Source organism: Crinia signifera, chromosome 19, assembly GCF_055691185.1.
Source record: "Crinia signifera chromosome 19, ASM5569118v1, whole genome shotgun sequence".
Taxonomy (NCBI): Eukaryota; Metazoa; Chordata; class Amphibia; order Anura; family Myobatrachidae; genus Crinia; species Crinia signifera.
This window is the reverse complement of record NC_139226.1, coordinates 34,463,830-34,490,665: the sequence shown is the minus strand read 5'-3', so window position 1 is coordinate 34,490,665 and position 26,836 is coordinate 34,463,830. Positions and strand designations below refer to the sequence as shown.

The 26,836-nt window shown below is 47.9% G+C and overlaps 1 protein-coding gene across 1 annotated transcript in view; it reads left to right on the top strand.

The window, feature by feature from the left end:
- The first annotated feature begins 2,887 nt into the window (after positions 1 to 2,887).
- LOC146042369 (cell surface glycoprotein MUC18-like) overlaps positions 2,888 to 26,836 on the top strand; it is a 34,757-nt gene continuing 10,808 nt past the window's right edge. The window contains exons 1-3 of the mRNA XM_083162341.1: positions 2,888 to 3,046; positions 10,583 to 10,707; positions 19,756 to 19,960. Of these exons, the coding sequence (XP_083018467.1) occupies positions 2,992 to 3,046; positions 10,583 to 10,707; positions 19,756 to 19,960 (385 nt within the window). The 5' untranslated portion in view covers positions 2,888 to 2,991. The remainder of the gene's footprint in view (positions 3,047 to 10,582; positions 10,708 to 19,755; positions 19,961 to 26,836) is intronic.

Here is a 26,836-nt window from a genome sequence, read left to right as displayed (position 1 = left end):
TCTATCAACAAGGATAGACAGGCAGCTTGGAGGGGGTAGAGGGGGGAAGCTGTCCCCATGTGCTGCGGGAGGAGGGGGGTCCCTGCTGCTGCTGAGGGGAGAGGGGGTACCTGTCAGCCTGACACGGCGCTGCCGCTGCTGTATCTCCCCCCCGGCGGCCGGTCCTTGCGGCGGATGTACAGTCAGTGTCGGCGGTCCCTCTGGCGCAGGGGAAATAAGTACTATTTCCCCTGCGCCAGAGGAACCGCCGACACTGACTGTACATCCGCCGCAAGGACCGGCCGCCGGGGGGGAGATACAGCAGCGGCAGCGCCCGCCGGGGGAGAGATACAGCAGCGGCAGCGCCGTGTCAGGCTGACAGGTACCCCCTCTCCCCTCAGCAGCAGCAGGGACCCCCCTCCTCCCGCAGCACCTGGGCACATCTTGCCCAGCGCTGCACGCTGTGGACCCGCTGCGGGTGCCTGCACCCGCAGCGGGACCGTGTACAAGGTGTAAAAGGGGTATAACAGGACGGGGGCGGGGGGCAGCGGGGCGTACCGCCGGGCTGAAAGTGGTTAATCTTTCAGCCCGGCAGCGTACACACACGGAGATGATTGCTGAAAAAAATCAGCAATCATCTCTACCGTTTAAAGATGCATTCCCATTGCATCTTAAACGGTAGATTACCGTGCAAAACCCTGCTCTGAAAACGGGTTGAAATACCGTTTAACTTTAAACGGTATTTCAACTCTGGCGCTTTCCCACTGCAGCCTTAAACGGTATTTTGCCCTCAAAAATCGGCAAAATACCGTTTTAAGGCTGCAGTGGGAAAGGGGCATTATACTGTGTCCCTGTCCACTTATGTCAACACAGACAATGAAAAAATGATGTCCTTTTTTTCCAAGTTGACCTATTGCTCAATTAATGTATCGAGTAGGTAGCACTCACTGTAATGAGTGGGCCAGGCAGGGTAGGGATCAGTGTAGAGTGTGTGGTAGTGAGCAGTGCAGTGTGCGGGTGTAGTAGTGAGCAGTACAGTGTGTGGCTGAGATAGGGAGCAGTGCAGTGTGTGGATGAGGTAGGGAGCAGGGTACTTGTGTATTATCACGGCGCCTAGTTTGCCTACGTACGCCGGCGTAGAGATCACATCACGATGCAATGGTACTTGTTAAATTTTACGGCACCCTGGCCGTGGATCGCATGGCACGCAAATTGTGGCGAGCGGTGTGTGTGGGTGTAGTGAGGAGCAGTGCAGGGTGTGGATGAGATAGGCAGCAGTGCGGTGTGTGGGTGTAGCCGGGACCAATGTAATGTGTGGGAGAGGTAGGCACTAGGCAGCAGTGTATGTGTGAGTGTGTGGGTGTAGTCGGGAGCAGTGCAGTGTGTGTGGTCAAGAGCAGTGCAGTGTGTGGGTGTAGTCGGGAGCAGTGCAGTGTGTGTGGTCAAGAGCAGTGCAGTGTGTGGGTAAAGAAGGGAGCAGTGCAGTGTGTGTAGTAGGTAGCAGTGCAGTGTGTGGGTAAAGTAGGGAGCAGTGCAGTGTGTGTAGTAGGGAGCAGTGCAGTGTGTGGATGAGGTAGGGAACAGTGCAGTGTGTGGGTGTAGTCGGGAGCAGTGCAGTGTGTGGATGAAGTAGGGAGTAGTGCAGTGTGTGGGTGTAGTCGGGAGCAGTGCAGTGTGTGGATGAGGTAGGGAGCAGTGCAGTGTGTGGATGAGGTAGGGAGCAGTGCAGTGTATGGGTGTAGCCGGGAGCAGTGCAGTGTGTGTGGCCAAGAGCAGTGCAGTGTGTGGGTAAAGTAGGGAGCAGTGCAGGGTGTGTAGTAGGGAGCAGTGTAGGGTGTGGGTAAAGCAGGGAGCAGTGCAGGGTGTGTAGTAGGGAGCAGTGTAGGGTGTGGGTAAAGCAGGGAGCAGTGCAGTGTGTGTAGTAGGGAGCAGTGCAGTGCAGTGTGTTGGTAAGGTAGGGAGCAGTGCAGTGTATGGGTGTAGTCGGGAGCAGTGCAGTGTGTGGGTAAGATAGGGAGCAGTGCAGTGTGTGGTGTAGTCGGGAGCAGTGCAATGTGTGGATGAGGTAGGGAGCAGTGCAGTGGATGGGTGTAGCTGGGGGTAATGCAGTGTGCGAGTGAAGTAGAGAGCAGTGCAGTGTGTGTGGTCAAGAGCAGTGCAGTGTGTGGGCAAGCTACGGGGAGAGATTAAGCAATTTGGGACTATTTACATTAGAAAAGAGACGTTTAAGGGGGGACATGCTCAACATGTACAAGTATATCAAGGGCCAATAGAAGGAACAGTCGCACACCCTATTTTCTACTAGAAAGGAATCTAGGACGTGAGGGCATGAGTATAGATTAGAAGAAAAAAGATTTCATTCAGCTAGTAGAAAGAATTTCTTTACGGTCAGAACAGTCAAACTCTGGAACTCTCTTCCCAGAGAGGTGGTAACGGCTGGCTCATTAAATGCGTTCAAGGCAAAGTTGGACAAACATTTACTGGAGAAAAACATCCATGGGTACAAATAAGAAATATAATTTGTCTGTAAAATACCAGAACCTACCAAATCAGCAATGGATATCTATACCAGGTTGAACTAGATGGACGCAAGTCTTTTTTCAGCCTTACCTACTATGTAACTATGTAACTTAGTAGGGAGCAGTGTAGTAGGGAGCAGTGCAGTGTGTGGGTAAAGTAGGGAGCAGTGTAGTAGGGAGCAGTGCAGCGTGTGGGTAAAGTAGGGAGCAGTGTAGTGTGTAGTGAAATGTGTGGATGCAGTGCAGTCAGTGTGTGTGTCCCTCTCAACCACACACATATTCAGTCAGTGAGATATCTGCCTGGCTACTAGTGACGCTCCTCCCAGCCTATTTAGCTATTGGTCAGTAGGAGTCTGGAAAGTTTGCTCGGACTCTCCTCCTGTTAGTATCACGTGACGTGTGTGCATTGTGTTGTTGCATTGTGAGTGTGTGTGCTAGTGCAACAGGAAGCTGCTGTGTTACTAAACAAAGACTCTGCGACAGAAAAAGCAACATGAAGCTACTGGTGTGTCTCCTCGCTGTGATCTGCGGCCTGCCCGGACCTGGGGGTAAGTTCAGCCACTTTCTGTAACACTGACCTCGGCTCTGGCTGCTGCTGGAACCTGGGGCTCTGGGCACCACTGCATTGTCTGTGTCTGTATAAAGCACAGAATGGTTGTATTGGGTTTCTGTTTGTTTTGAATACTCTCTCTCTCTCCCCCACCCCCCTTGTTTATAACTTTGTACTTTTTACACGTTTAAATGTGTGTGTTTGTATATACTATATTACTGTGTATGTATGTATGTGTGTGTGTGTGTGTGTGTATATATATATATATATATATATATATATATATATATATATATATATTTATATATTTTTTTTTTTTGCTGGGAATTGTGCATATTACAGCGTGTTATTGTAGTCCTTTTGTTCACCTTATATATTCCCCTAGATCCCACACAAGGTAATACAGTTCTAGGACCCCATTTGTTCCAACTTCAACTTAATAATTATCCTGGAGTTTACTGTACATTGTTTGGGGCACAAACCAACCCTGGGATTCCCATAGGGACTGTGTAATAAGTGACCTACCCTCTTTGCTAATGCCCTAACCTTCCCCCAGGAACCCGCAGCCTGCCCCTAACCCTTACGGCTTATTCCCTTACCCTGCCATTTATACCTTTCCCTCCTGCCCCACAGCCTAAAGGCAGCCATACACTACTGAGATGTATCGCAGCAGTGTATGGCTTTCCAACTGAAGCCCGCCCCTGAGGTCCCGGGAGGCCATACATCGCGTGCGGTCCTTTCACATGCGACCCTGTTAACCACCACTGGGAGGGGGCGAATCAGAGGTCAGACGGGAAGCAGGTCCGACCTCTGGCACGGGACCACGCATCGGACCTGAGGGAGACCTCAAATACATCCGATTTGAGCCAATTTCTCAGGTCAAATCGGACTAACCCCCCTTCGAAGTGCCTAATTCTAATCCTTCCTTCCTGCAGCCAGGTATGGATCATATGGTTGACCATAAGTTGGTCGACATACTGAAAGGTCGACATGGGATAAGGTTGACAGGTCATTAGTTTGACACAAGCATTAGGTTGACATGGGCAAGGTCAACATGGGATTTTTCACAGTTTTTTTACCCAAATGTCAACATAGTTGACATGGACACTGAAACGTAGCACCGCGTCCCCTCGCATAGCTCGCTGCGCTACCACCACGCCTTAGTGGATAGTACGGCATGAAACGTAGCACCGCGTCCCCTCGCATAGCTCGCTGCGCTACCACCACGCCTTAGTGGATAGTACGGCATGAAAATACCATCTGCCGGCTCAAGAAACAGTAAAAACCCCATGTCGGCCTTTTGACTGTTGACCTTGCCCATGTCGACCTTTCAGTATGTCGACCTAGTGGTGTTGACCTAATGACTTTCAACCAACCGACCGTATCCCGTGCAGCCTGCCCCCTCAGATGTACCCTAGGTTCCCCCCTAGTGCCTATACCTAACCTCCGGCCTGACCCTAACGCACCCCGCATACCCCCATTCGGCTTGCCAGCTGATGGGATTTGGGCAGTTCCAGCGCCGTTGTTGATTATAACTGCTTCCCATTGTAAGTATTGCGAGTTTTGATTGGAAGAGGGATAATTGGGACCTATGTGGGTTCTATATTAATAGAGTAAATGACTATGTTGATTGAGGTTCAGGAATAGAGGACGCCCTTAGGGCATCCATGCAAATTGCAATCTATAATAGATGTTTAAATTCCCTTTATCGGTAATGGAATGTGTATTCATCATAATATTTCAAGTGTCTCAATTAAAATAATTAGGATGGTAGGAGCATGAAAAAATCCAAGATTCACAGCTTAATCACTGAATGCGAAGCGCTGCGGAGTATGTGGACGCTAATATAAGTGCATGTAAGTGACATCCGCTACCAAGAGCTGAATAATGTTCTAGGTTCTGTTGTAAAATGCGTTGCGACCTCACGCCAGCACTGCACTTGTTGCGCTGCATATCTGCACCTCAACAATCTGTCACACATCTCTGCAAAGAACGGCTTGAGTCAGATCATAATGCAGACGCAGCAGTGATACTTTCCAGTGACAGATCTGCGGCATTGCAACAATCTCGGCATATGCAACCGCAACACACATGCATGGGATATCAAGTGCATTCATGGCTGCTTGGGAAGTGCGGTGCTGCTGTATTTTATGCGGATTGTTTTCAGACACTGCAACACGCCCCGAAACCGGTCACCTTGTAACCTCCCCCGAATGGTAAAAAAAGTGACTGTTTCTTCCAATCACTCTGCAACCGATTCCACAAAGGGAAATGCGCACTCAGTCTATAATAGCTCAGTTTTTACACATCCAAGTTACGGCCATTTCTGAATCAGACCCTAGAAGCAACCTACAGGGAAACAGAACTTAAGAGGTGGATTATACAAAAATGACACATCCATGTCCAGCTCATAGTTTGCACAAAATACAGTCCATTTGTGTAGTGTGTATCATTAAACATTGAGGTCCCTCTATACCCCCTTTATCCCATTTCAGTAACATGCCAGTGCTCCTCTGTAGTTTGCTCCGAATGCTGTGCCTTTCCTCCATTTAATTCCTTCCATTCTTAGATCTTCCTACTCTCTTAACAGTTGGCCGCTGTGTGTTGTCCATGCTTTCTGATTGGCGGGTGATTCCAGCTTCTCATGTCCAAGCTCCCTGGTTGGCCACTGATGAGTACAGCCTCTCGCGTCCTGGCTCTCTGGTTGGCCGCTGATGAGTACAGCTTCTTATGTCTTGGCCGCTGATGATGAGTAGCTTCTCGTGTCCTGGTTATCTGGTTGGCCACTGTTGATGCGGAGTACAGCTTCTCATGTCCAGGCTCCCTGATTGGCCACTGATGAGTACAGCCTCTCGCGTCCTGGCTCTCTGGTTGGCCGCTGATGAGTACAGCTTCTTATGTCTTGGCCGCTGATGATGAGTAGCTTCTCGTGTCCTGGTTATCTGGTTGGCCACTGTTGATGCGGAGTACAGCTTCTCATGTCCAGGCTCCCTGGTTGGCCACTGATGAGTACAGCCTCTCGCGTCCTGGCTCTCTGGTTGGCCGCTGATGAGTACAGCTTCTTGTGTCTGGCTCTATGATTGGCCGCTGATGATGAGTAACTTCTCGTGTCCTTGTTATCTAGTTGGCCACTGATGATGCTGATTACAGCTTCTCGGGTCCTGGTTCTCTGGTTGGCCACTGATGATGATGATTACAGCTTCTCGGGTCCTGGTTCTCTGGTTGGCCACTGATGATGATGATTACAGCTTCTCGGGTCCTGGTTCTCTGGTTGGCCACTGATGATGATGATTACAGCTTCTCGGGTCCTGGTTCTCTGGTTGGCCACTGATGATGATGATTACAGCTTCTCGGGTCCTGGTTCTCTGGTTGGCCACTGATGATGATGATTACAGCTTCTCGGGTCCTGGTTCTCTGGTTGGCTGATGATGATGATTATAGCTTCTCGGGTCCTGGTTCACTGGTTGGCCACTGATGATGATTACAGCTTCTCATGTCCTGGTTCTCTGGTTGGCCACTGATGATGAGGATTACAGCTTCTCATGTCCTGGTTCTCTGGTTGGCCACTGATGAGGATTACAGCTTCTCATGTCCTGGTTCTCTGGTTGGCCACTGATGATGCTGAGTACAGCTTCTCATGTCCTGGTTCTCTGGTTGGCCACTGAGGATGATGATGATGCTTACAGCTTCTTGTGTCCCGACTCTCTGATTGGCCACTGGTGATTATAATAATTTCTGGCTCTGTCATCACTCTCTAGGGCGATTCAGTTACCAGTGACTTTCGGTCTGTTCATACATTGCCGGATTTTCATCCACAAATATCTTACTTGTTCTGCGTCACATGCCAAAGCATTGCGAGCAAAAACAAACAAGATTTCCAAATGGTAACGGCTGGAAATCAGGGAAGCCGCATACTGGGGGAGATGAATCAATCCTGTGGAGAAATTGCCCATAGCAACCAACCAGTTTCTATCTGTCATTGACATTGCAGGGGGAAGAATCCTTGGTCATAAGGGAAATTGATGCAAAAGTCTGGGGTGTTTCCTTACCCTGATCGTTACGGAGGTGTTTACCCTCTAGGGTAATGCCAGTAATACAGCACTCCTGCGTATGAGATCAGACTTCCTGCAAATGGCATTGTCATGGCAGCGCTTGAGTCACTGATTTACCCCCCTGGCTTTTTACAATGTGACACAGGATTGTGAAATAACACTACGCTCAAGCAGACCGTAACCATTTAACTACAATAAACCTACCGTATATTGTGTATACGGCCTGAGTCATGTTTGTGACTGAAGCAAAGCCACTGGGGAAAACCACACTGTATTGCAGGTGGGGCAGATGTAAAGTATGCAGAGAGAGTTTACATTCGGGTTGTGTTCAAACTGAAATCAAATGTGCAGTGTAATAATTAAGGTGTCTAAAGGTCCATACACACTGAGCGACTATGCCCAGGGCAGGAAACATAAATACATTTGCTCCCCTTGCTTGGCACCATGGTTTGTTCCAGACACAGTTAATGTGTTGTCTGAATCAGACAACTCTTTCTGAGCCGAGGTGTGCCCTGCTTCCGTGTGTGCACCGTGTGTTTGTATAAGTCTGATGTATTTTCCTGTGTACTTATTTCAAGTGGCTGAAGTTGTGCCTTCGCTGTGTTTGCTTTCCCTTCACATGTGTGTGGGCCTGTGGCAAGCTGCAACTCAGATTATACTGCTTTTGTATCATCTGAACGAATGCCCTTGATCCTAGATTCTGTGCACATACCGGAATGAGCTTTATGGAGGAGAGAACGGTCATGTTCCACCCTCCATAACCAGATAGTCGGACACTTGCGATATCGCTAGGTGTCATGTGCAGCACACCAAACCTAGCGTCTGTGGCCAGTAACCATGGGATCACCCAATCACCCATACACACTGACAGATGTAGGTAGGTTGTTGGTGCGCATCCAACATTGCTTCAGTGTGTACCCAGCTTTAGGCACCTTGTGTAATGCAGGACGGCCGGTACCTACTTCCTCCAGGGCCTGATTCTGGTGCCCATACATATACCATTTGGCCCTCTTTCACACTATTTCGACCCATTGGTGCACGGTCCCGATCAGATCTGGACTTCGTCCTGGCTGCCACAAGGATTTTTACATCCTACAGCCATGACTGGGATCGCATACGATACATCGCATGCAAAAGGTCCACATATGATGTATTGTATACGGCCTGGGAACTGCTGGCTGAGGAGTTGGCGGGGTCGATACCTCCCAATAGTGTATTAGAAACATAAAATGTACCGGCTGATGAGAAGCATTTGGCCCACTTGAGTTAATCCCTTTTGGCAAAACCATAGTGCATTGGGTCTTCAGTCCACACGGAAAATGTATCGCCTCTAAAGCTGGGTACACACCTACAGATTTATCTGTCCAATCTGTCTGGTGGGGACAATAATCTTGCGATGTATGGGAGCATATATTCAATCAACAGTTTGCTCCCAAATGCTGGAAAATGGCCTACGACCATTGCTTGGATATATTTTTTTTAAATCAAATGTTTTTTACTAATTTGTCTGAAAGACCATTGTCTGTTTTCCAGTGTTCCATTCTCCTATAGTATAGTCTCCATATAGTACTAGATGTGTGTTCCCACCAGACAGATTAGACCAGGCATGTCCAAACTATGACCCTCCAACGGTTGTAAAACTACATATCCCAGCATGCCTTTCCACAGTTTTGCTATTGGTGAATGCTAAAACTATGGCAAGGCATGCTGGGATGTGTAGTTTCACAACAGCTGGAGGGCCACAGTTTGGAGAAGCCTGGATTAGACAGATAAATCTTTGTGTGTGTGTACCCGGCTTAAAGCCCCATACACACTGGGCAGCAATGTTCGACGTGCGAAGTACACGTTGTGCACACAAGAGAGCACGCAAAGCTTTGTGCTGAGCGATCTGTGCTAAGCGGGGTTTTGCCTATTGTTTATAGGCAAAACCCCTGCGTTGTAGCGGGATACACAGTGCATGCTCTGTCTATCTCTGCGTGCGATAGGGACGGCCCATCGCGGAGCAATCCATACACACAGAGCAACCCGTGCTTAGATCACTTAGAAATGGGATTAAAATCACCCCGTGTGTATGCCCCTTTAGTGTCATAACATAACCTATAGAAACCTATGGGGGTTTATTTTGCAATCAGAATACTGAGTATATTTTAGAATACGGCTGCGTAGCCCTTTAAGTTCCGCCTACATGAAAATAAAACTCGGGGTAACATTGCACCTGTAAGACGCGCCTGCCGGTGCCATTTTACATAAGAGAAAACTGCATTTCAGTTCTAATTTTCCATTAAGACCTTTGAGATAATCCTTTTTTATTTCGGTACAAAAGAAAAGTCATAAGATTTGTTCTGTTCGGTTTAATTTCAACTCTGAAGTCTCGTCACTTGATCTACAAAGGTGTTTCAGATCCTGCGGGGATTGGTTCCCCCCTACGGTGATGATACAATTACCAGGCATGTAAGTCACCGCAGACATGAGAAGATCACACTGTGACGGATATTGTCTGAACCAGCGGACTGCGACTACAGCCACTACCAGCACTTTCATCGGGGCTGGCAAATATTGCTGGAGTCCACCAGGCAGGAGCTATTAGCTGGGGGATGAGGAGTGTGCAGTCCATCTAACACCATAGATCTATTGTAAATAAAAGTACAGTTAAGTCTCATTGATGTGTCGGGCCTGTGTTCTCCGTATCTGTTACATTAAAACTAAGCCTATCCGTTCACTAGGAAGTACTGATTGTACTGGCGGACCGCGAGAAAATTGGTTCAGCGCACAAAAGTGCCTCCCCCCTGCTGTGTGCCCTTTAAAGGGTAATTGTCTGTATTGCTGAGGTTTGGTTGTCAGTGCTGAAGCAGCAGAATCGCCACTACAAAGACCATCATCCTAGCTCAGGATCCCATCTTCTCCTGCGATCCCGACTTGGGGGGTATGGATCATTGGATAGACAGCATGAAGGTCGACATGACAATCTTGACTTGGGTTAGGTCGAAATGGGGAAGGCTGACCGTCAAAAAGTCGACATGGGTTTTTTTACCTTTTTTTTTTTTTTGTCCCGAATTTCGACACAGTTGAGATGGACACTGAAACGTAGCACCGCTGCACTCGCCATGCTTCGGGCACAGTGCCTCGCTGCGCTTGGCACACTATTTTATTCTCCCGCCACGCCCTAGTGGATGGTAGGAAATACTGCCTATCGGCTCAAAAAAAAAGTGAAAAACCCCATGTTAACCTTCCCCATGTTGACCTAATGACCCGTCGACCTAATCCGTGTTGACATTAATGCTTGTCGACCTAGTGACCATATCTCGACTTCGCTGCGAGGCCCAGTGGCATGCTCTGGCACTGCGTGGCCCCCAGTATGCTCTGGCACTGCGCGGCCCCCAGTATGCTCTGACATTGCATAGCATGTTACATAATGTATATGTGTATTTTGGTTGAGGTCTGCGTTGTCACCCGAAAGTAACAAGTGTCTTTCTCTCTTTTAGCCAGAGCCGGGCTGACTATCTCTGGGCCACAGTTTCCAGTACAGGAGGGAGAAGATGTGATCCTGGAATGTCTCTCAGACCATGACACTGATATGGAGAATTACACGTTTCAGAAATACAGCACAGTGAGTATGTCTGTCTGTATGTGCCAAGGGCTGCTCAATCTGCTGAGATCTGGTGACTTTACCGGTGCAGTAAACTACAGAGTCGATAATTACCTATAAAAGGAACTATATACTTTTCACTGTGTACATGAAATGGTTGAATGTAGGAAATATTCTTGAGACCTATACTAAATTAGTCCTAATTGGGGGCTTAATTCAGAAAGGATCGGTCCCCAGTGTATTTGCACCTGGGACCGACGGTGCGGCTCTGTGCATGCGTAAAGGTGAACATACGCATGCGCAAGACCGCTGTACAACATTTGTACAGAGGGAGCTCGCACACGAGGACGCCCAGCGTTTCCTGGGCGGGCCAAGAAAAATGCTGGGCGTCCCCATGCAAACGCAGACGGGCCAAAGCCCTCGCGGGGCAGGTGGCTGACGTGACACATGACCTCAGCGCCCGCCCCCTGTTCAGCCATCTCCGGGGCGGATACGGCACTCGTGAATATAGATAAACCATCACCTGACACAGTCGCACTAATTTAGAAAAATGGAGATCAATTAGTGCAGTGGTTTGCGAGGTTTCCGCGTTCAGACAGAGGACTTTGCTTTATACTATGTGAAGATATTGGCAGTGCACTTGTTCTGTGACATCACAAGGTCCGCCACTGTGCATGTAGTCACGGAGATATAGTCGGATTGACCTGCATGCAGAGAGGACGGGTTGGGGTTTTTACCAAACCACAGGAACATGTGTCTTTTAAAGCCTTTGTGTGTACGCACATAACCTTCTTTTGAAAACTCGTCTAGGGTGTACAGGCTTAAGACTGTCAGTATATTTACGTATAAAAGCCCTGCATTAATACATTGTCTTTCGTTGTTTCTTGTTTTTAATGTTTTTGTGAGTTTTGTGTTTTAATGTTGTGGTTTTCACTGCCAAATATTTCTTGCTGATACTTTAGTAGTGAAACATTAACTTGGTAACAATTCGTAACGCAGCCTGGGATCTGTGTTATGTCACTGTTTGTTCCAGTCTTGTATTGTGCGTTGTGTACACAGTGTCACATAACATCTGATAATGCGATGGCACAAGAGCAGACAAGCCTCATCCGGCATCACATGATCAGTCTGTAACCTCATTAGAAACCATGAACCGTTGGTGAGGTTTCATAAGGTTTGTATCCGTGCGCCACCATGTACTAGAATATATATATATATTTTTTTTAATTGGTCTACAGTTTGTCCTTATGTTATTTACAGTAACAATTGTTCTTTTAATTGCGTGTAATTTATTCCTACATGATAAATTCCAAACCTCAAAGTGTTTTCTGGCTGAGCAATATGGGGGGGGGGATTTAATGTGCCACCGCTATTTCCGACGGGGGAAATTGCGGCGGCTCCCTATTCAATGCAGTCTTTAGCGACCGCATTGATGCGGGATCACCGCAGAACGGGCCCAACTTTAGTAGCTGACGGGCCCGTTCTGCCGATATAGGCCGTGGATTCTGGCGATCCTGGCCGCAGATTGCCAATCCACAGCAGTTTTCACGGCCACGCCCCCTTTTCGCTGATCGGCAGGCGGGACATTGAATACCACCTGTCGGGCTGACCGTATATGGGCCAGGATCTCGGCTGTCGGCAGGGATTGACAGCCGTGATCCTAGATTAAATACCCCCCTATGTCTTTGTAAAGAGGGTGCATAGACATTTGCACAGTGCCAGAGTCTGTCTCTGTCAGTGGTGCCATCTTACCGAAGACCTTGTTATCGGTAGGCTGTCGCAATGGGCACATCTGTCTTGGTTGCCCATGGCTTATGATCTTGCATGCCCTGCAACCATTATGAATATGTAATACGGTATTGCATGCAGGTCCAACATCCGACTTACAGTATGTCCGATGCGCATGAGACCACGCATCAGACCTGATGGGATGTCAAACACATCCGGTTAGGGCTGACCGATCCCTCGAAATTGGCCCAAATCGGACTAGTGATTTATCGGGCTTTATGATTTCTACCAGCACACCGTAGTTGTTAGGTGTTGTAGGTGGCTTTCTCGTCCTGATGAGCCATAGACCTTGTCCTCTCGCCAAATTGACAAAAAGGGCCCACTAAACATGCTTGCGCCCCAGCCAGCTGCCGGCCTGCTCCGTCTCTTGTCTCGCAAAATCTGTATGAAAAATAAAAATGATTTGATTACCCGTGTTTGTTTTACACTAAACAAAGAGCGAACACAAAGTTTTACTTGTAAAATGAAAAGCAAATACAATTATACGAATGCTCCGGTCTCGCTCGGCGGCCCTGTCTCCTTTCTGCTCCGAGCCTGCTTGAGAACGTCACTACATGTTTGCTTATGCGGCGCTCGGCGTGATGGATGGCTAAAAAGCTGCTTACAGGAGAAAAATGCTAGTGTCGATGTTAAATAAGAGTACTTAGAGGAACAGTGTACACGATTTACAAGCTGGGTTTATTTTGTTCTAAAGGGAAAGGATTACGCCGGCGAACGCTTGTGAGCTCTTAGAATTATCCGTATCGCCGTATTGATTTAAAATTAAGATTTCATCGTCAGCCGTTGGTTAAGGGTAAAGAGAATGTGGAGAAACAAAAAAAGGAACAATTACTGTTTATGTCTTTATTGAACCGGTTTGCAAAACGTCACTTCCTGTAAGTGACTCTCCCCTAACTTTCACTTAGATAGGGGTTTTCCAAACTCTGTCCTCAATGCACCGTAACCGTACAAGTTTTAAGAATATCCGTGCTTAAGCACAGGTGATTAGATTAAGTACCTCAGCTTCCCTTTGCACACCGGCGGGGCACTGTTAGAGGTGCAGGGTGCATTTTGCCCTTTGAAAATCAGCCTAGGTTTTTTTAAGGAAAACCTAGGGATTTCCTTTAAAACCTGAACTTTTGGGCTGCTTTGAGGAACGGTTTTGGAACCGTATTTTGACTTAGGGGGCCCACACCGGGCGATTATTTCATTTTTTTTTTTTTATTATTTCCTAAGCATTTCATTTAGACCACTTAGAAAGCAGACATCCCCCCCCCCCCCCCCCCCCCCCCGTGTATGGGAGAGTGCAAAACCTGCCCTCCCGCCGTACAGCTGCCGACTCATCGGGCTGATGTATTATGTGAAAATCGTCAAATAGTATGGCGTTTACTTACATTTCCAATCCGATGCGCAGTACTGTGCGTCGCATCACAGATCGTCACCCGGTGCGGTGAATGGGATCACGTGATACACCTTATGCAAACTGACTGCACGGGATACATCCGGCCACCAGGACGCTGCCGGAGTATCACATGCAATATCCCGTCCTAGTGTATGGGGCCCTTAAGTCTACCTACAGTAATTCTCATCATCACACTACTTTGATCTGATCCTCACCATTATTTATATTATAGCTAACGCTGCTCCTCACCTCTATGGGAGGAATTCAAGTGTTTTATGCCTTGGCTGCCACTAGATGGCACATAACGGAGCAATTAGAGTGTTGCTCTGTCTGTTGGCACACAGCCGCAGGCGCTGACAGTACTGTCATGTTGTTCCGTCATGGTGATGGGCCTGGAACTACTGTGCACATAATAGGCCTGGATTTTCCGGTCTGCATTTATTCTTAATTCCACGACTGGGCCCATTTCTCTCCCTGAGAAAGGACTTCATTATCTCCTGTCTCTGCCTTGGAGTGATGTACTAAGCCACCTCAGCTGTCTTACTCTGTAACCTGGGCATGAGTCACTCCTGATCATGGCGTCCGTCTGAGAGATTACTCATCCTAATAATATCACTACTTAGTACAGGCACGTCTGTATTTACCACTCATCCTGGAAGACGTTGGCGCTGTGAATCTGCATTCTGCGCGCTCATGGCCCCCTAGTACTCATTGCATGGGGTAAACTGTAAATAAAACTAGATGATAGTAAATAAAAATAATGACACAAACCAGTTGTCTGCATGGGAGATAGACACATGCGGATAATGAAAATGAGGCAATCACGGCGTATTGCAGACAAGGGGAAGAGCGCTGTACACCGTGCTACGTGGGTGTCATCCGTGATCTGTTATACCGATCTGTGGCAGATGCATCTTCCTGTCAGGGCGAAATGTCATCTAGATATTCTTCCTTTATCTCCTGCTATTCTCTGCCAGTCGCCTGAATCATTACCTGTCAGGGGCACGGTCTCCCTCGTCCCCTGTGTTATTATTTACTGTTCCGCGATACCGTATTCTGTTACACCATGTGTTATGCTGCAATTTCATACCGTGACCTTCTCTGTTATGCTATGATGTCATAGGCTGTCCTCTGCTCCTCTATCCTGCCGTGTGACTTTTCGGTGTCATGGTGGGAACAGAGATCATGCTGCGTACTAACCTGTGATACCATATGCTGCTGTGTGAGGTCTTGGGTCATTTTGCCGTATACTGCTATAATAATATATACGGTTTCTCTGACACCAGAGGTACCATATGCTTCTGTCTTCCTTTGTACTAAGCTGTGATACCTTAAGCTGCTTTGTAATACCATACGCTATCATATACTACACGTTGACCTGCATGTTCTGCAGATATTAATCATCGTTAGCGGCACATGGGAGCACGCATCGTTAATGATATTGTGTGTACACACTAGATCAGGGGTAGCCGACTCCAGTCCTCCCGAGCTACCAACAGTTCACATTTTCCAGACAACCTAGCTGCTGCACAGGTGCACTCATTACTCACTGACACATTTTAAAAGATCCACAGGTGGAGCTAATTAGCTCACTTGTGATTCTGTGAGGAGACCTGCAAAACATGCACTGTTGGTAGCTCTCGAGGACTAGGGTTGGCTACCTCAGCACTAGATATATAGTGAACATTAAAGGTGGGTGCCCATACACTAGTAAGATTTATCTTCAGATCTGGCTGGTTGGAACAAACACCTGGTTATGGATGAGTGACAGTTTGTCACTTTTCCAGCATTTCCAAGCAAATGGTCAACTGTCATTTGCTCTCATCCATAACCATGTTTTTGTTCCAGCCAGATCTGAAGATAAATCTGCGTGTGTATGGCCACCTTTACACTCAGAAAGCCCTTTCTGAGCGATTTCTTTCACTTTATCCTCTATTGTGTATTGGGCATAAGTGTGTACGCTCAATATCGTTGTCGATGCACACTCCTGTGTCATCTATATCGTCGATGAATGCAAGCACAGAGCGGGGACCCGATAACGTCACTGAATGATCTTGTGAACTATCGTTTAGAGGGTAGGCACTATATTGCTCCCCAGGAATTCAAGGGAAATAGTTGACATTTCCATATCTTGCTTTGCATTAACCTGTGATACCATATACCTATGCTGTGATACCATATCCTACTGTTATGGCCCGTACACACTGCGTGACTTGAGCTGAAAGCAGCTCCGTTAACTTGTTGGCGCTGCTTTCAGCTGGAAAGCCGCCCAGTGTGTACGGGGCAGCAATGAGCGGTGATGCGCACTCCCGCATCATTGCTGGCACATCTGTTCATCTGCTGGTGGACTGATTTCCATAGGATCCCCCCCCCCCCCCCCCCCATATCGATCAGCATACATGCTGGGCAAAAACGTCCAGTGTGTATGGACCTTAAGATGTACTCTGTGTCTCTCTCTGACACCATGGGTTGCGCTGTGGGTCCATATGACTGTCCTCTGTCACTATCTATCTGATTCTATATCTTACTTTGCACTAACCGGTGATACCATACGCCAGTGGTTCCCAAACTGTGCGCCATGGCACCCTAGGGTGCCTCGGGACTCTTGCAGGGGTTGTCCTGGTTGATGGTCCAGGACCAATTTACGCTATTTATGGTCAATGTAATAGGCAAAACCAGTGCTTGTGGCTTCCAGTCATATCATGGGAATCCCGTGGCTCACCACATAACTGACCCGAATGATGACCTATAAACACATTTTTTTTCGAACTTCCCCAATTAGAAACTTTCGTCTCAGCGGTGCCGCGAAGGAAATGCTGAGAACCACTGCCATAAGCTGTTCTAGGTGCTGGGGTGTTACCACTGCCATAAGCTGTTCTAGGTGCTGGGGTGTTACCACTGCCATAAGCTGTTCTAGGGGCTGGGGTGTTACCACTGCCATAAGCTGTTCTAGGGGCTGGGGTGTTACCACTGCCATAAGCTGTTCTAGGGGCTGGGGTGTTACCACTGCCATAAGCTGTTCTAGGGGCTGGGGTGTTACCACTGCCATAAGCTGTTCTAGGGGCTGGGGTGTTACCACTGCCATAAGCTGTTCTAGGGTTTGGGGTGTTAAATGTTGCACTGTGGTCTCATATGCTGATCTGTTAATGTATATTTGGACTTCAGCCGAGGGAGAACCCAAAAGGGAAGGTGCAAGGAGAAAGTGTAAAGGCATGGTGTGATTCACAGCACTGTGTCATATGTAGGTGATATATGGGAGAACTGCCTGCTATTCCTTGTGATTTTTGTGATCCCCTGTGATGTCCTGTGTCGCTCTGTGATCCCATACGCTTCCCTGTGCTGTCCTGTGTCGCTCTGTGATCCCATACGCTTCCCTGTGATGTCCTGTGTCACTCTGTGATCCCATACGCTTCCCTGTGATGTCCTTTGTCGCTCTGTGATCCCATATGCTCCCCTGTGCTGTCCTGTGTTGCTCTGTGCTCACATACACTTCCCTGTGCTCACATACACTTCCCTGTGCTCACATACACTTCCCTGTGCTGTCCTGTGTCCCTCTGTGATCACATACGCTCCCTGTGATGTCCTGTGTCGCTCTGTGATCCCATACGCTTCCCTGTGATGTCCTTTGTCGCTCTGTGATCCCATACGCTCCCCTGTGCTGTCCTGTGTTGCTCTGTGCTCACATACACTTCCCTGTGCTCACATACACTTCCCTGTGCTCACAGCTCACATACACTTCCCAGTGCTGTCCTGTGTCCCTCTGTGATCACATACGCTCCCTGTGATGTCCTGTGTCGCTCTGTGATCCCATACGCTTCCCTGTGATGTCCTGTGTCACTCTGTGATCCCATACGCTCCCCTGTGATGTCCTGTGTCGCTCTGTGATCCCATACGCTTCCCTGTGATGTCCTGTGTCACTCTGTGATCCCATACGCTCCCCTGTGCTGTCCTGTGTCGCTCTGTGATCCCATGCTCTTCCCTGTGCTGTCCTGTGTTTCTCTGTGATACAATACGCTCCGCGATCACATACGCCCCCCCCCCCTTGATGTCCTGTGCCGCTCTGTGATCCCATACGCTCCACCCTGATGTCCTGTGTCGCTCTGTGATCCCATACGCTCCCCTGTGATGTCCTGTGTCGCTCTGTGATGCAATACGCTCCGTGATCACATGCGCTCCACCCCTCCGTCCCCCGCGTGGTGTCCTGTGTCGCTCTGTGATACCATACACTTTCCTTTGATGTCCTGCGTGTCTCTCTACCATATGCTCCAGTCCCCCCCCTCATATCCTGTGTTGCTCTCTGATGCACTTTGCTACCGTGACAACCGGCACCAGCATTCGCTTGGAGAAGGTGCGCGAGGTGAGGTGGTCATTGCTGGACTTGGTATACCTCATGGCATTCACAGCAGTTATGTTGGCAGTATGTTATCCACCCCCGACCCATGGGTGTTTTTGCATTAACCCCTCTTGGCGGAGGATCAGCTTGTAGGGGGTCATGTAAGTGGACACATTTCTGAAGTTCTTTTTACCCTGCTAGAAATGAGCTACTTCAGCCGAGTCAATCCTGGAACCTAGGAGAATTCCTCTCACGCTCCAGCCCACATAGATGTGACCATAATGTGCTTTTAAACCAGTTTGGTTGCATTTCAGTAGAATTTGTTTGTGTAATATATTCTGTAACAGCGACTTTACTCCCCCCTCCCCCCACGCTTTACATGAACGACTTCCTCATCTGAGGTAAACAAAGCGCTCGGTGTTACCAGTGCCTGTGTGCGGAAATGTCCTAATACTGTAGATTACGGATTGTTGCGTACCCACAGACTGACCCGCTGTCTCTATTCCCTATTTTTGCCCACAACGATCTCCGTAAATCACTTCACGTTAAATACAGAGGCCTGCAGCATTAGGGCTGTATATAGAAATGCCAACGTCCTAGACGCTGCGAGTGGTCCCACCCCGGGGGCTGCTTCAGAGATGGCCACCATTGCACAGCTGCTGAGACTTTGCACGCACCGGCTGTGTAATAAAGTGCTAATTCCGCAGAGGCGTCTTGTGCAAATAGTCGCCACTTGTCGGCGCTGCTGTGTCCACTGCATGAACTTCGACCTTCTGTGTACTTCTACCATCAGGTTTGCTTCCTTCTCTGAATGAGTCCATACGTTTTCTCTCCAACATCTCGCCCTCCATCAGACTATGGACGGGATGGACTAAATGGAAAATGTGCTTCCTTTCAATGGGTCTTTAGGGGCCCCAATTCATTTCTCAGGGCCTACAATGCTGTGAAGACAGTCCTGCATGCAGCTAGGGGGATGGGTCATTGGGTTGAACGCCATATTGTTTGGTAAACTCATGTAGACCTTTTGGGGGGAGATGTACTAAGCCTTGAAAAGTGATAAAATGGACAGTGATAAACCACCAACCAATCAGCTCCTACCTGTCATTTTTCAATCCCAGTCTGTAACATGGCAGTTAGCAGCTGATTGGCTGATGGTTTATCACCCTCAATTTTATCCGTTTTCAAGTTTTTAGTACATCTGGGCCCTTTTGACTTTCGACCTTCCATGTCGAGCTGGTTCCGTAGGCTGGGGAATTCTTTTATTGTAGCCGACTGAATGTAAATTGTCATCTACAGTTATCACCGTTGGCAACAGGACAGCAGACGTGACATCTGCTTCCTAAGAACAGCATTTACCAGTATGTACAGGGCAATAGTTGTAATAATCCTATAACTCTCCACCTGCTGCTAACTGATGAACAATCTACAGTATCCGCTGAGTTTTATCCTCTTCAGCTGGTTTATAGTTGTTTTATATATGTATGTATGTATCCGACTGTGTTTTCTTGAATAATAGAAAACTTTATTGTTTTAACGTCCAATAATCTGTCTCTCTTTAACTTACCAGTGGATGGGGTCTTGGGTCCAACTGGACGCCAATCGGTATCTGCGATGCTGGTTCTTCAACGCCAACATTTCTCGCCCTGATGGGCGACTGCTCATGCAACTGAACGACGTCTCCGATTACCAGAAAGGGTCGTACCGGTGCGTGTCAAGCGGAAACCGGACCAGTGACTACGAGGAGTCTGAAAATGTCACCGTTTCTGTGATCTGTAAGTTCATGTTTCGGCCGTTTCCTGTAGTTGCTAGGCCAGATAAAGATGGCGGCCATGTTTTTTTTTTTTCTCCAATGAAGATGTGGTTCTATTATGGAGTTGGGTTTGATTTTGATGAGGTTTCTTAATCCACAGGGTTTCTATATTCTCCCCATACAATGAAATGCATATGAACTTGGCCCCTGTTTCTGTATCTCTGGTTGGGAAATGAAATCTAAGCAGGAGATTTAATGATTTTATTATTTTCAATGTTCCATAGTCCCGTACAAGTAGATAAAACTGACAACAGAATACATAAGTGTAGACTTATGTAGACAAGGATATACAATTACACCGATGCAGTGTGCAACCAGCATAATTATATACAGAAGCCAAAGTGAGAGGGAAAGGTGAAGGGCCCTGCTCATACAAATTTACAGTCTGTAGGGGAAATGGGCAGATACGATAGGGGAGACTTCAGAGTTAAGAATGTCAGGAGAAGGGGTGGAAAGATAGAATGAAAGATGAGTTTTAATGTCACCCATGATGGCCGGGAAGCTGGGTGAAAGTCTAATGAAGTGAGGGAGAGCATTTGAGAGGTTGGGAGTGGACCAGGAGAAATGAGGTAATGAGGCTGGAGTTGTGGACGGAGCGGTGAGGTAATGAGGCTGGAGGTGTAGGGAGGAGCGGTGAGGTAATGAGGCTGGAGGTGTAGGGAGGAGCGGTGAGGTAAGGAGGCTGGAGGTGTAGAAGGAACGGTGAGGTAATGAGGCTAGAGTTGTGGATGGAGCGGTGAGGTAATGAGGCTGGAGGTGTAGGGAGGAGTGGTGAGGTAATGAGGCTGGAGGAGTGGTGAGGTGTAGAAGGAGCGGTGAGGTAATGAGGCTGGAGGTGTAGAAGGAGCGGTGAGGTAATGAGGCTGGAGGTGTAGAAGGAGTGGTGAGGTAATGAGGCTGGAGGTGTAGGGAGGAGCGGTGAGGTAATGAGGCTGGAGGTGTAGAAGCAGCGGTGAGGTAAGGAGGCTGGAGGTGTAGGGAGGAGCGGTGAGGAAATGAGGCTGTAATAAGAATAGAGAACTGACCTTTGGATTAAACAATGAATAAATGCGTTCCAGTGTAATACATTCGTGCTATAGGACTAAGGAATATTCTGTTTTTCAGCATTGCCAACAAATGCTGCTGACTAAGAAGACACACTTTGCACATTTACCTCATATTGTGGGCATATCTCCATTAAAGCCAATATAATTACTGTTGTGTGTACCCCATACATTGAGAAACGCGGGCGGTAATCACCCCTGTGACACTCGTACAGACACGCAGAGCTTGTAGTGACAATTATCCTCTCGCTGTGCCACGTTCAAGGACTACAATTACATGTTCAGGATTAGCCCTAACAAATCCAGGTTTTCACACTTCCATTATAAGATCGTTCTGCTTAGAGAGAGCAACAACCATGTACAGAGGCGATATGAGGGTAGCCTGCTCCACTAAATCATTCTTAATGACTGTTCAAAAAATAAATAAAATATATATATTCTCTAAGCAGCATTCTCTAAGCAGCAAAAATGAGAGAATCTCAGGAAACTTTAAGGCCCCCATACATCTAGCTGCTGATTCCCCCACCATAACCACCGTTTTGAATAGGAGACCCATTGGGGATATTCTTTATGTTGAATCGAATCTTTATGTACATTGAATCGTGACATTTAAACAAGAGATGAGCAGGTTCTGTTTTACTCAGATCTCAAAAGCGGAATCTTATTGGCTGGCCGTTTATTGGCTGAGCAAATTCTCTAAGCCAATCACCGTCCGGCCAGTCTTTAAAAAAAAAAAAATAATAATAATTTATTTCATCATCCACTTCCCGCCCGGCAAACAGAGCTACAAGCACTCAGCTGCTGCCGACCATGCTGCCCGCCGCTGCACATAGGTGTGTGCCAGCGGTGCTTCACCACTGGCACACACCCAGGATTGGACCCAACACATTGCAGGTGCTAAATAGCACCCACGATATGACACTGATTGGTCCGATCCGATAAATTTAATGTGCAGCCTGTCAAACATCCAATTTGGTCTGATTTCTCGCCCAATCCATTGAATCGGACAAGTGTATGGACACCTTACCTTGGACACCCTTATTCCCCACCTCATCCTTCTGTATTATTGTAATCGGTTCCTTGCATTCCGATCTAACATCTCACCCCTTGCACCTTACCCTTACCTCTGCTGCTCACTTCCTTTCCCTCTTGTTGTTCTACCTCTGTTGCTCCTCCTGTGCCAGTTATTTCACTGGCTCCTTGCACCCCATAGATTCCTATTCAGAGCCCCCGACTCACCTACGAAGCCCTTAGCCATTCTTCTCCCTACAGATGCAGTCTCGTCTCATCTGCCTTGGCTCTACCAATGACCCCTCCACTGCTTATTCCAGGTCACCTCGTGCCACTGGCAACTTCAGGAATTCTCACATGCCACCCTGAAGTTCTGAGATGCTCCTCAGGCTGCCAACCTCCTCGGCTATAAAAGTACCCTTACAACTCCTCTCTTTATCCACCCTTCGTTCTACCCAACCGCTGCTTTCCTCAGCTCTACTCCCCTCCGTGTCATTATGTATATTAGTAAGGTCATGTCTTTGTCTGTAGAAGTCTGTGCCCATATAAAGGTGTTTAGCCCCCTATCCAACCCTTGTGGAATACCATAACCGTTAAGCGCATCCCCTCTTATCCGTGCGATACAGCGTTATTGTCAATTAAGGTTAAAGTTTTTTATTAATTGAAAAAATCTTGGGGACAATGAAAGCGGAAAACCTAATGCAATATGCACGTACACCGTGTACGCAACCTGGACTATGGGGAACCCAACAATCCTTAAGCTGTATTGTTTGTCCAGGAGCACCACCAATATCGGCGGTGCAGCAGATCTTCTAGTGTGCAGCCAGCATTAAGCCGGGTATCCACTGGACAACATTTTAAACAATTTTGCTGATTCTGACAGGCCAAAATTAATGACTAGTGTTCATATCCATCATCGGCAACATCCGCCGTGGTCCTACAAGTACAGAGGATGTAGCCCACAACGCGCTCAAGATATTGCTAGCGAGAGCCATGCTGAATGCATCATGGCCTCCGCTGTGTCCTCCGATCTGACCCCCTGCCGTGGTTGGCATCCGCAAGAATGTATGATCGCGTCAGGTCCTGTCGCCAAGAATGCTTGGTACACACATCGTCCATTGTTTGCTCAGCTTAAACTTGCCAGACTTGTCCTCTCTCAAGAGCAGAACACGTTGTCTCACTTCAGGTGGAGCAGAGCCCCACACTCACCACATGAATCCGCAATGGACGCTGAAGAACAGCGATTTCCTAATTAGCTGCTCCTCATCTGTGCAAACAACAATGGAACAAGCAAATAAAAAACATGACCGTGCAATATATCCGAGCAAGAAAGAGCCTGCATCAACACAGGACGGAGGGGCAGGAAGGACGAAACAGAGTCAGATGGAGAGCCCTAACACTCCTGGCTACTGACCCCAGGCACCTAATGGTCCAGTCTTGCACCTACAGACCGCTCAATCAATAACAATACAATGACATCAGCTCTACAGCTGCCAAACATAGGAGCTTATGTGCCTCTGAGCTCACGCAGCACTCAATTGGCTTAGGGCGTTTATCTGTTGATGCGCTTCAAACATGCCTTAATTAAACCATGACCGTATAAAAGATACTCTCTTAACCACCGGTAACAGAAAAACGCACACAATGTACTTGGCATTATAGGTCACCGCTTTAGTCATTCTGTAACAATAAATCAAGTTACTGAGAAAGTACTGCAGACAGTCGGCTATAGCCAAACCGCGTCGGAACATATGTCCCACATTCAACGTTTAGATCAACATTGGCCGATAAGGAGCAATGCTTTACCGTCAGCAGCCAGGATTTACAGCTTCCACCTACAGTAGGTCCCCGCCAGAGGCAACTTTACAAAAGAAAAAACCTGCACTTCAATAAAAACTGCGGTACTTGTGTATTATCACGGCACCCATCGCATTGCATCACATACCACTAATTAAGGTATGCGATGGGACCCGATTTGAGCCTTTCCCCGGGATTGAGTATACAATTTTAATATTGCGCCGCATTGCATGCCATTATAATGGCATGCGACGCGATCATGCCCGATTTGGGCTTATTCCCATGTTAAATGCCCCCCCCCCGACACGATTTTTAATTGTATACCCACCCTGATGGGTAATGACTATGTTAAATGCCCCCCCCCCCCCCCATTGTTAACGCCACTCCACTATCAACGCCAACCCGAAGCGTGGCGAGCGCAGCGGTACGCGTCGTCCGACCTTTTCATACCCCCACAATCCACGTCGGTGTGGAGCTGATTATATATAGTGTGGCGAGCCACCGAGCCCGAAGCGCGGTGAGCCCCGCGAGGGGATGCAGAATATGTGAAGCCATCCGCGTCCCCATGCGGGGCTCACTGCGATCGCCACACTATATAGAATCAACTCCACGCCGACGTGGATAGTGGGGGTATGAAAAGGTCGGAGGACGCGTACCGCTGCCCCTCGCTGCGCTCGCCACGCTTCGGGTTGGCGTTGATAGTGGGGTGGCGTTAACAATGGGGGGGCATAGTCATTACCCATCAGGATGGGTGTACAATAAAAAATCGGGTCTGGGGGGGCATTTAACATAGGAATCGGGCATCTGGGTGCCTGTACAATTAAAAATCGGGTCCAATCGCGTCGCATCGCATGCGATACGGTTTTTTGGTTGTTCGATGCCCTATGATAAAAAATGTGGGCGCAGTGATAATCCACAAGTACCAAAACTGCCATCACCCAAAATGGACACTCAGGCCCACACACGCCTCCATCCTCCTGATTACACGATTCCTTCAGCGACTAGCTGGACGCCGCAGCTAGGGGATGACAAGGTCGGGCCTCTGGTCTGGCTCCAACATTTAGCCAGCTGTGATGGATGCATTGCTCTTCCTGGGAGTATGAAACCATCGATGGTTTATTATACCATATAATGCTACCATCGATGTCTCATGCAGCCATTGGCATCGATGGCCATCTCCAGCCTGGAGCTGGAGCTCCATCTTCCTCATTGAATGGGCCAGATGCACTAAGCTTCAAAAGTGATAAAATGGAGAGTGATAAACAGCCAACCAATAAGCTCCTGCCTGTCATGTCACAGACTGTGTTTGAAAAATGTTAGGCAGGTGCTGATTGGCTGGTGGTTTATTATGTCACTGCTAACACCAGTTTATAACCCTTGAATTAAATAAAAACTGTTAATTTTTTTTATTTTATTTTATTCTTCGTTTAGATGCAAATTAATTATTTTGTTACATGTTCTAGTTGTATATGCATACAGTCATGTTTTGGGCAGTATGCCCCTAGAAATACCGCCATCGGTCTCCGGCACGCTGTCCGGATCGACATGCCAACGGGCTTGCTGGCCGACGGGGTGGAGCCACTCAACAGCAACGAGCCGCTACACCTGGTCCCGGGAAATGAGATCCAATGTGTTTATCTGTGGTTGCAGTTGAGATAAGCGCCTTTTCCCTGGGCTGTGTCACGATCATTGTCCCTTTTTCTGGAGGCGCAGGATCTGAATGCCTAGGAGGGCGGCACATCACAGGCAACATCTTTCATCTAAAGGGCACGGGAAAGCCTCAGAACGTGATCGCCACAACAATACAGTGAATGAAAGCAGCGGGAGACAGGGAAAAATATCACTGGGTTATCACAAAATGTCACTAAACCCCACAAAGAGCCACAGGAAATACATCAAATATTGAAATGGATCTGTGCGTATAATGAGCTTCTAACTGAAACCTACATGAGATGGACACAACCGCGTATCCTGGAACACCATCGCCCGGGTATCTCCACAGCCGGGTGTCAGGAGGAAGGGACGGTATAAATGAATAAAACAATAAAATAGTTCTAAGCGCCGGGTTTGTATTCTGGTCTGTGTCACATTGTAGAACGCAGGGATGCTGATGAGGGAATGAATAGGAGCACTGTCTGGCGGATATACACAGCAGAGACTTCTCACTAAATGATGAAAAAGTGCTACAGATTTATAGTCGGATACGGGTTAACATTTTCCAGAGCTAGAGGCTGACGTTGGCAACAGGTCCTCTGAGGGTAAATAACTGGGCAGTATGGTACACTTGGCATTGTCATTGTTGTCATCAGTGACTGGATTTTCCTCCAGTTCCCATTTATCTATATGTAATCATTATGTTGACACGAGAATGTCAACATATTGTTAGGTTTAGGCTGCAAGTACGGTTAGGTTGGAGTTATGCTGCAATTTGGTTAAAATGAGGCTGTAGTTACAGTTAGGCAGCTTTAAGGATTAAGTTAGGTGGTGTTAAGGGTTAGGTGGCTTTTAGGGTTAGGTTGACAAGAGTTTTTCACACTTTTTTTTGTCCTGAATATTGACGTAAGTCGACATGGAGACGGTATCAGTGTACCGCAGCCCCCACCATGCTTTGGGGGCGCTGTGCCTCGCTGCACCAGGCACACTATTATATTCTCCCTCCACACCCTAGTGCAGTGGTGTCAAACTCATGGCCCTCCAGCTGTTGTGAAACTACATGTCCCAGCATGCCCTGCCAATCCATCCATTATATAAAATCGGTGGCACGGCATGCTGGAACGTGTAGTTCCACAACAGCGGGAGGGCCATGAGTTTCACACCACTGCCCTAGTGGATGGTAGGGTAAAAAGTACCCCATGTTTTGGAAAAAAATTTGAAAAACTCATATCGAACTTTTGATTGTCGCCTTTCCCATTGTTGACCTAATGCTTGTGTCGACCCACCAACCCTGTCGGCATATTTCATGTGTCGACCTTCATAGTGCGGTTCTA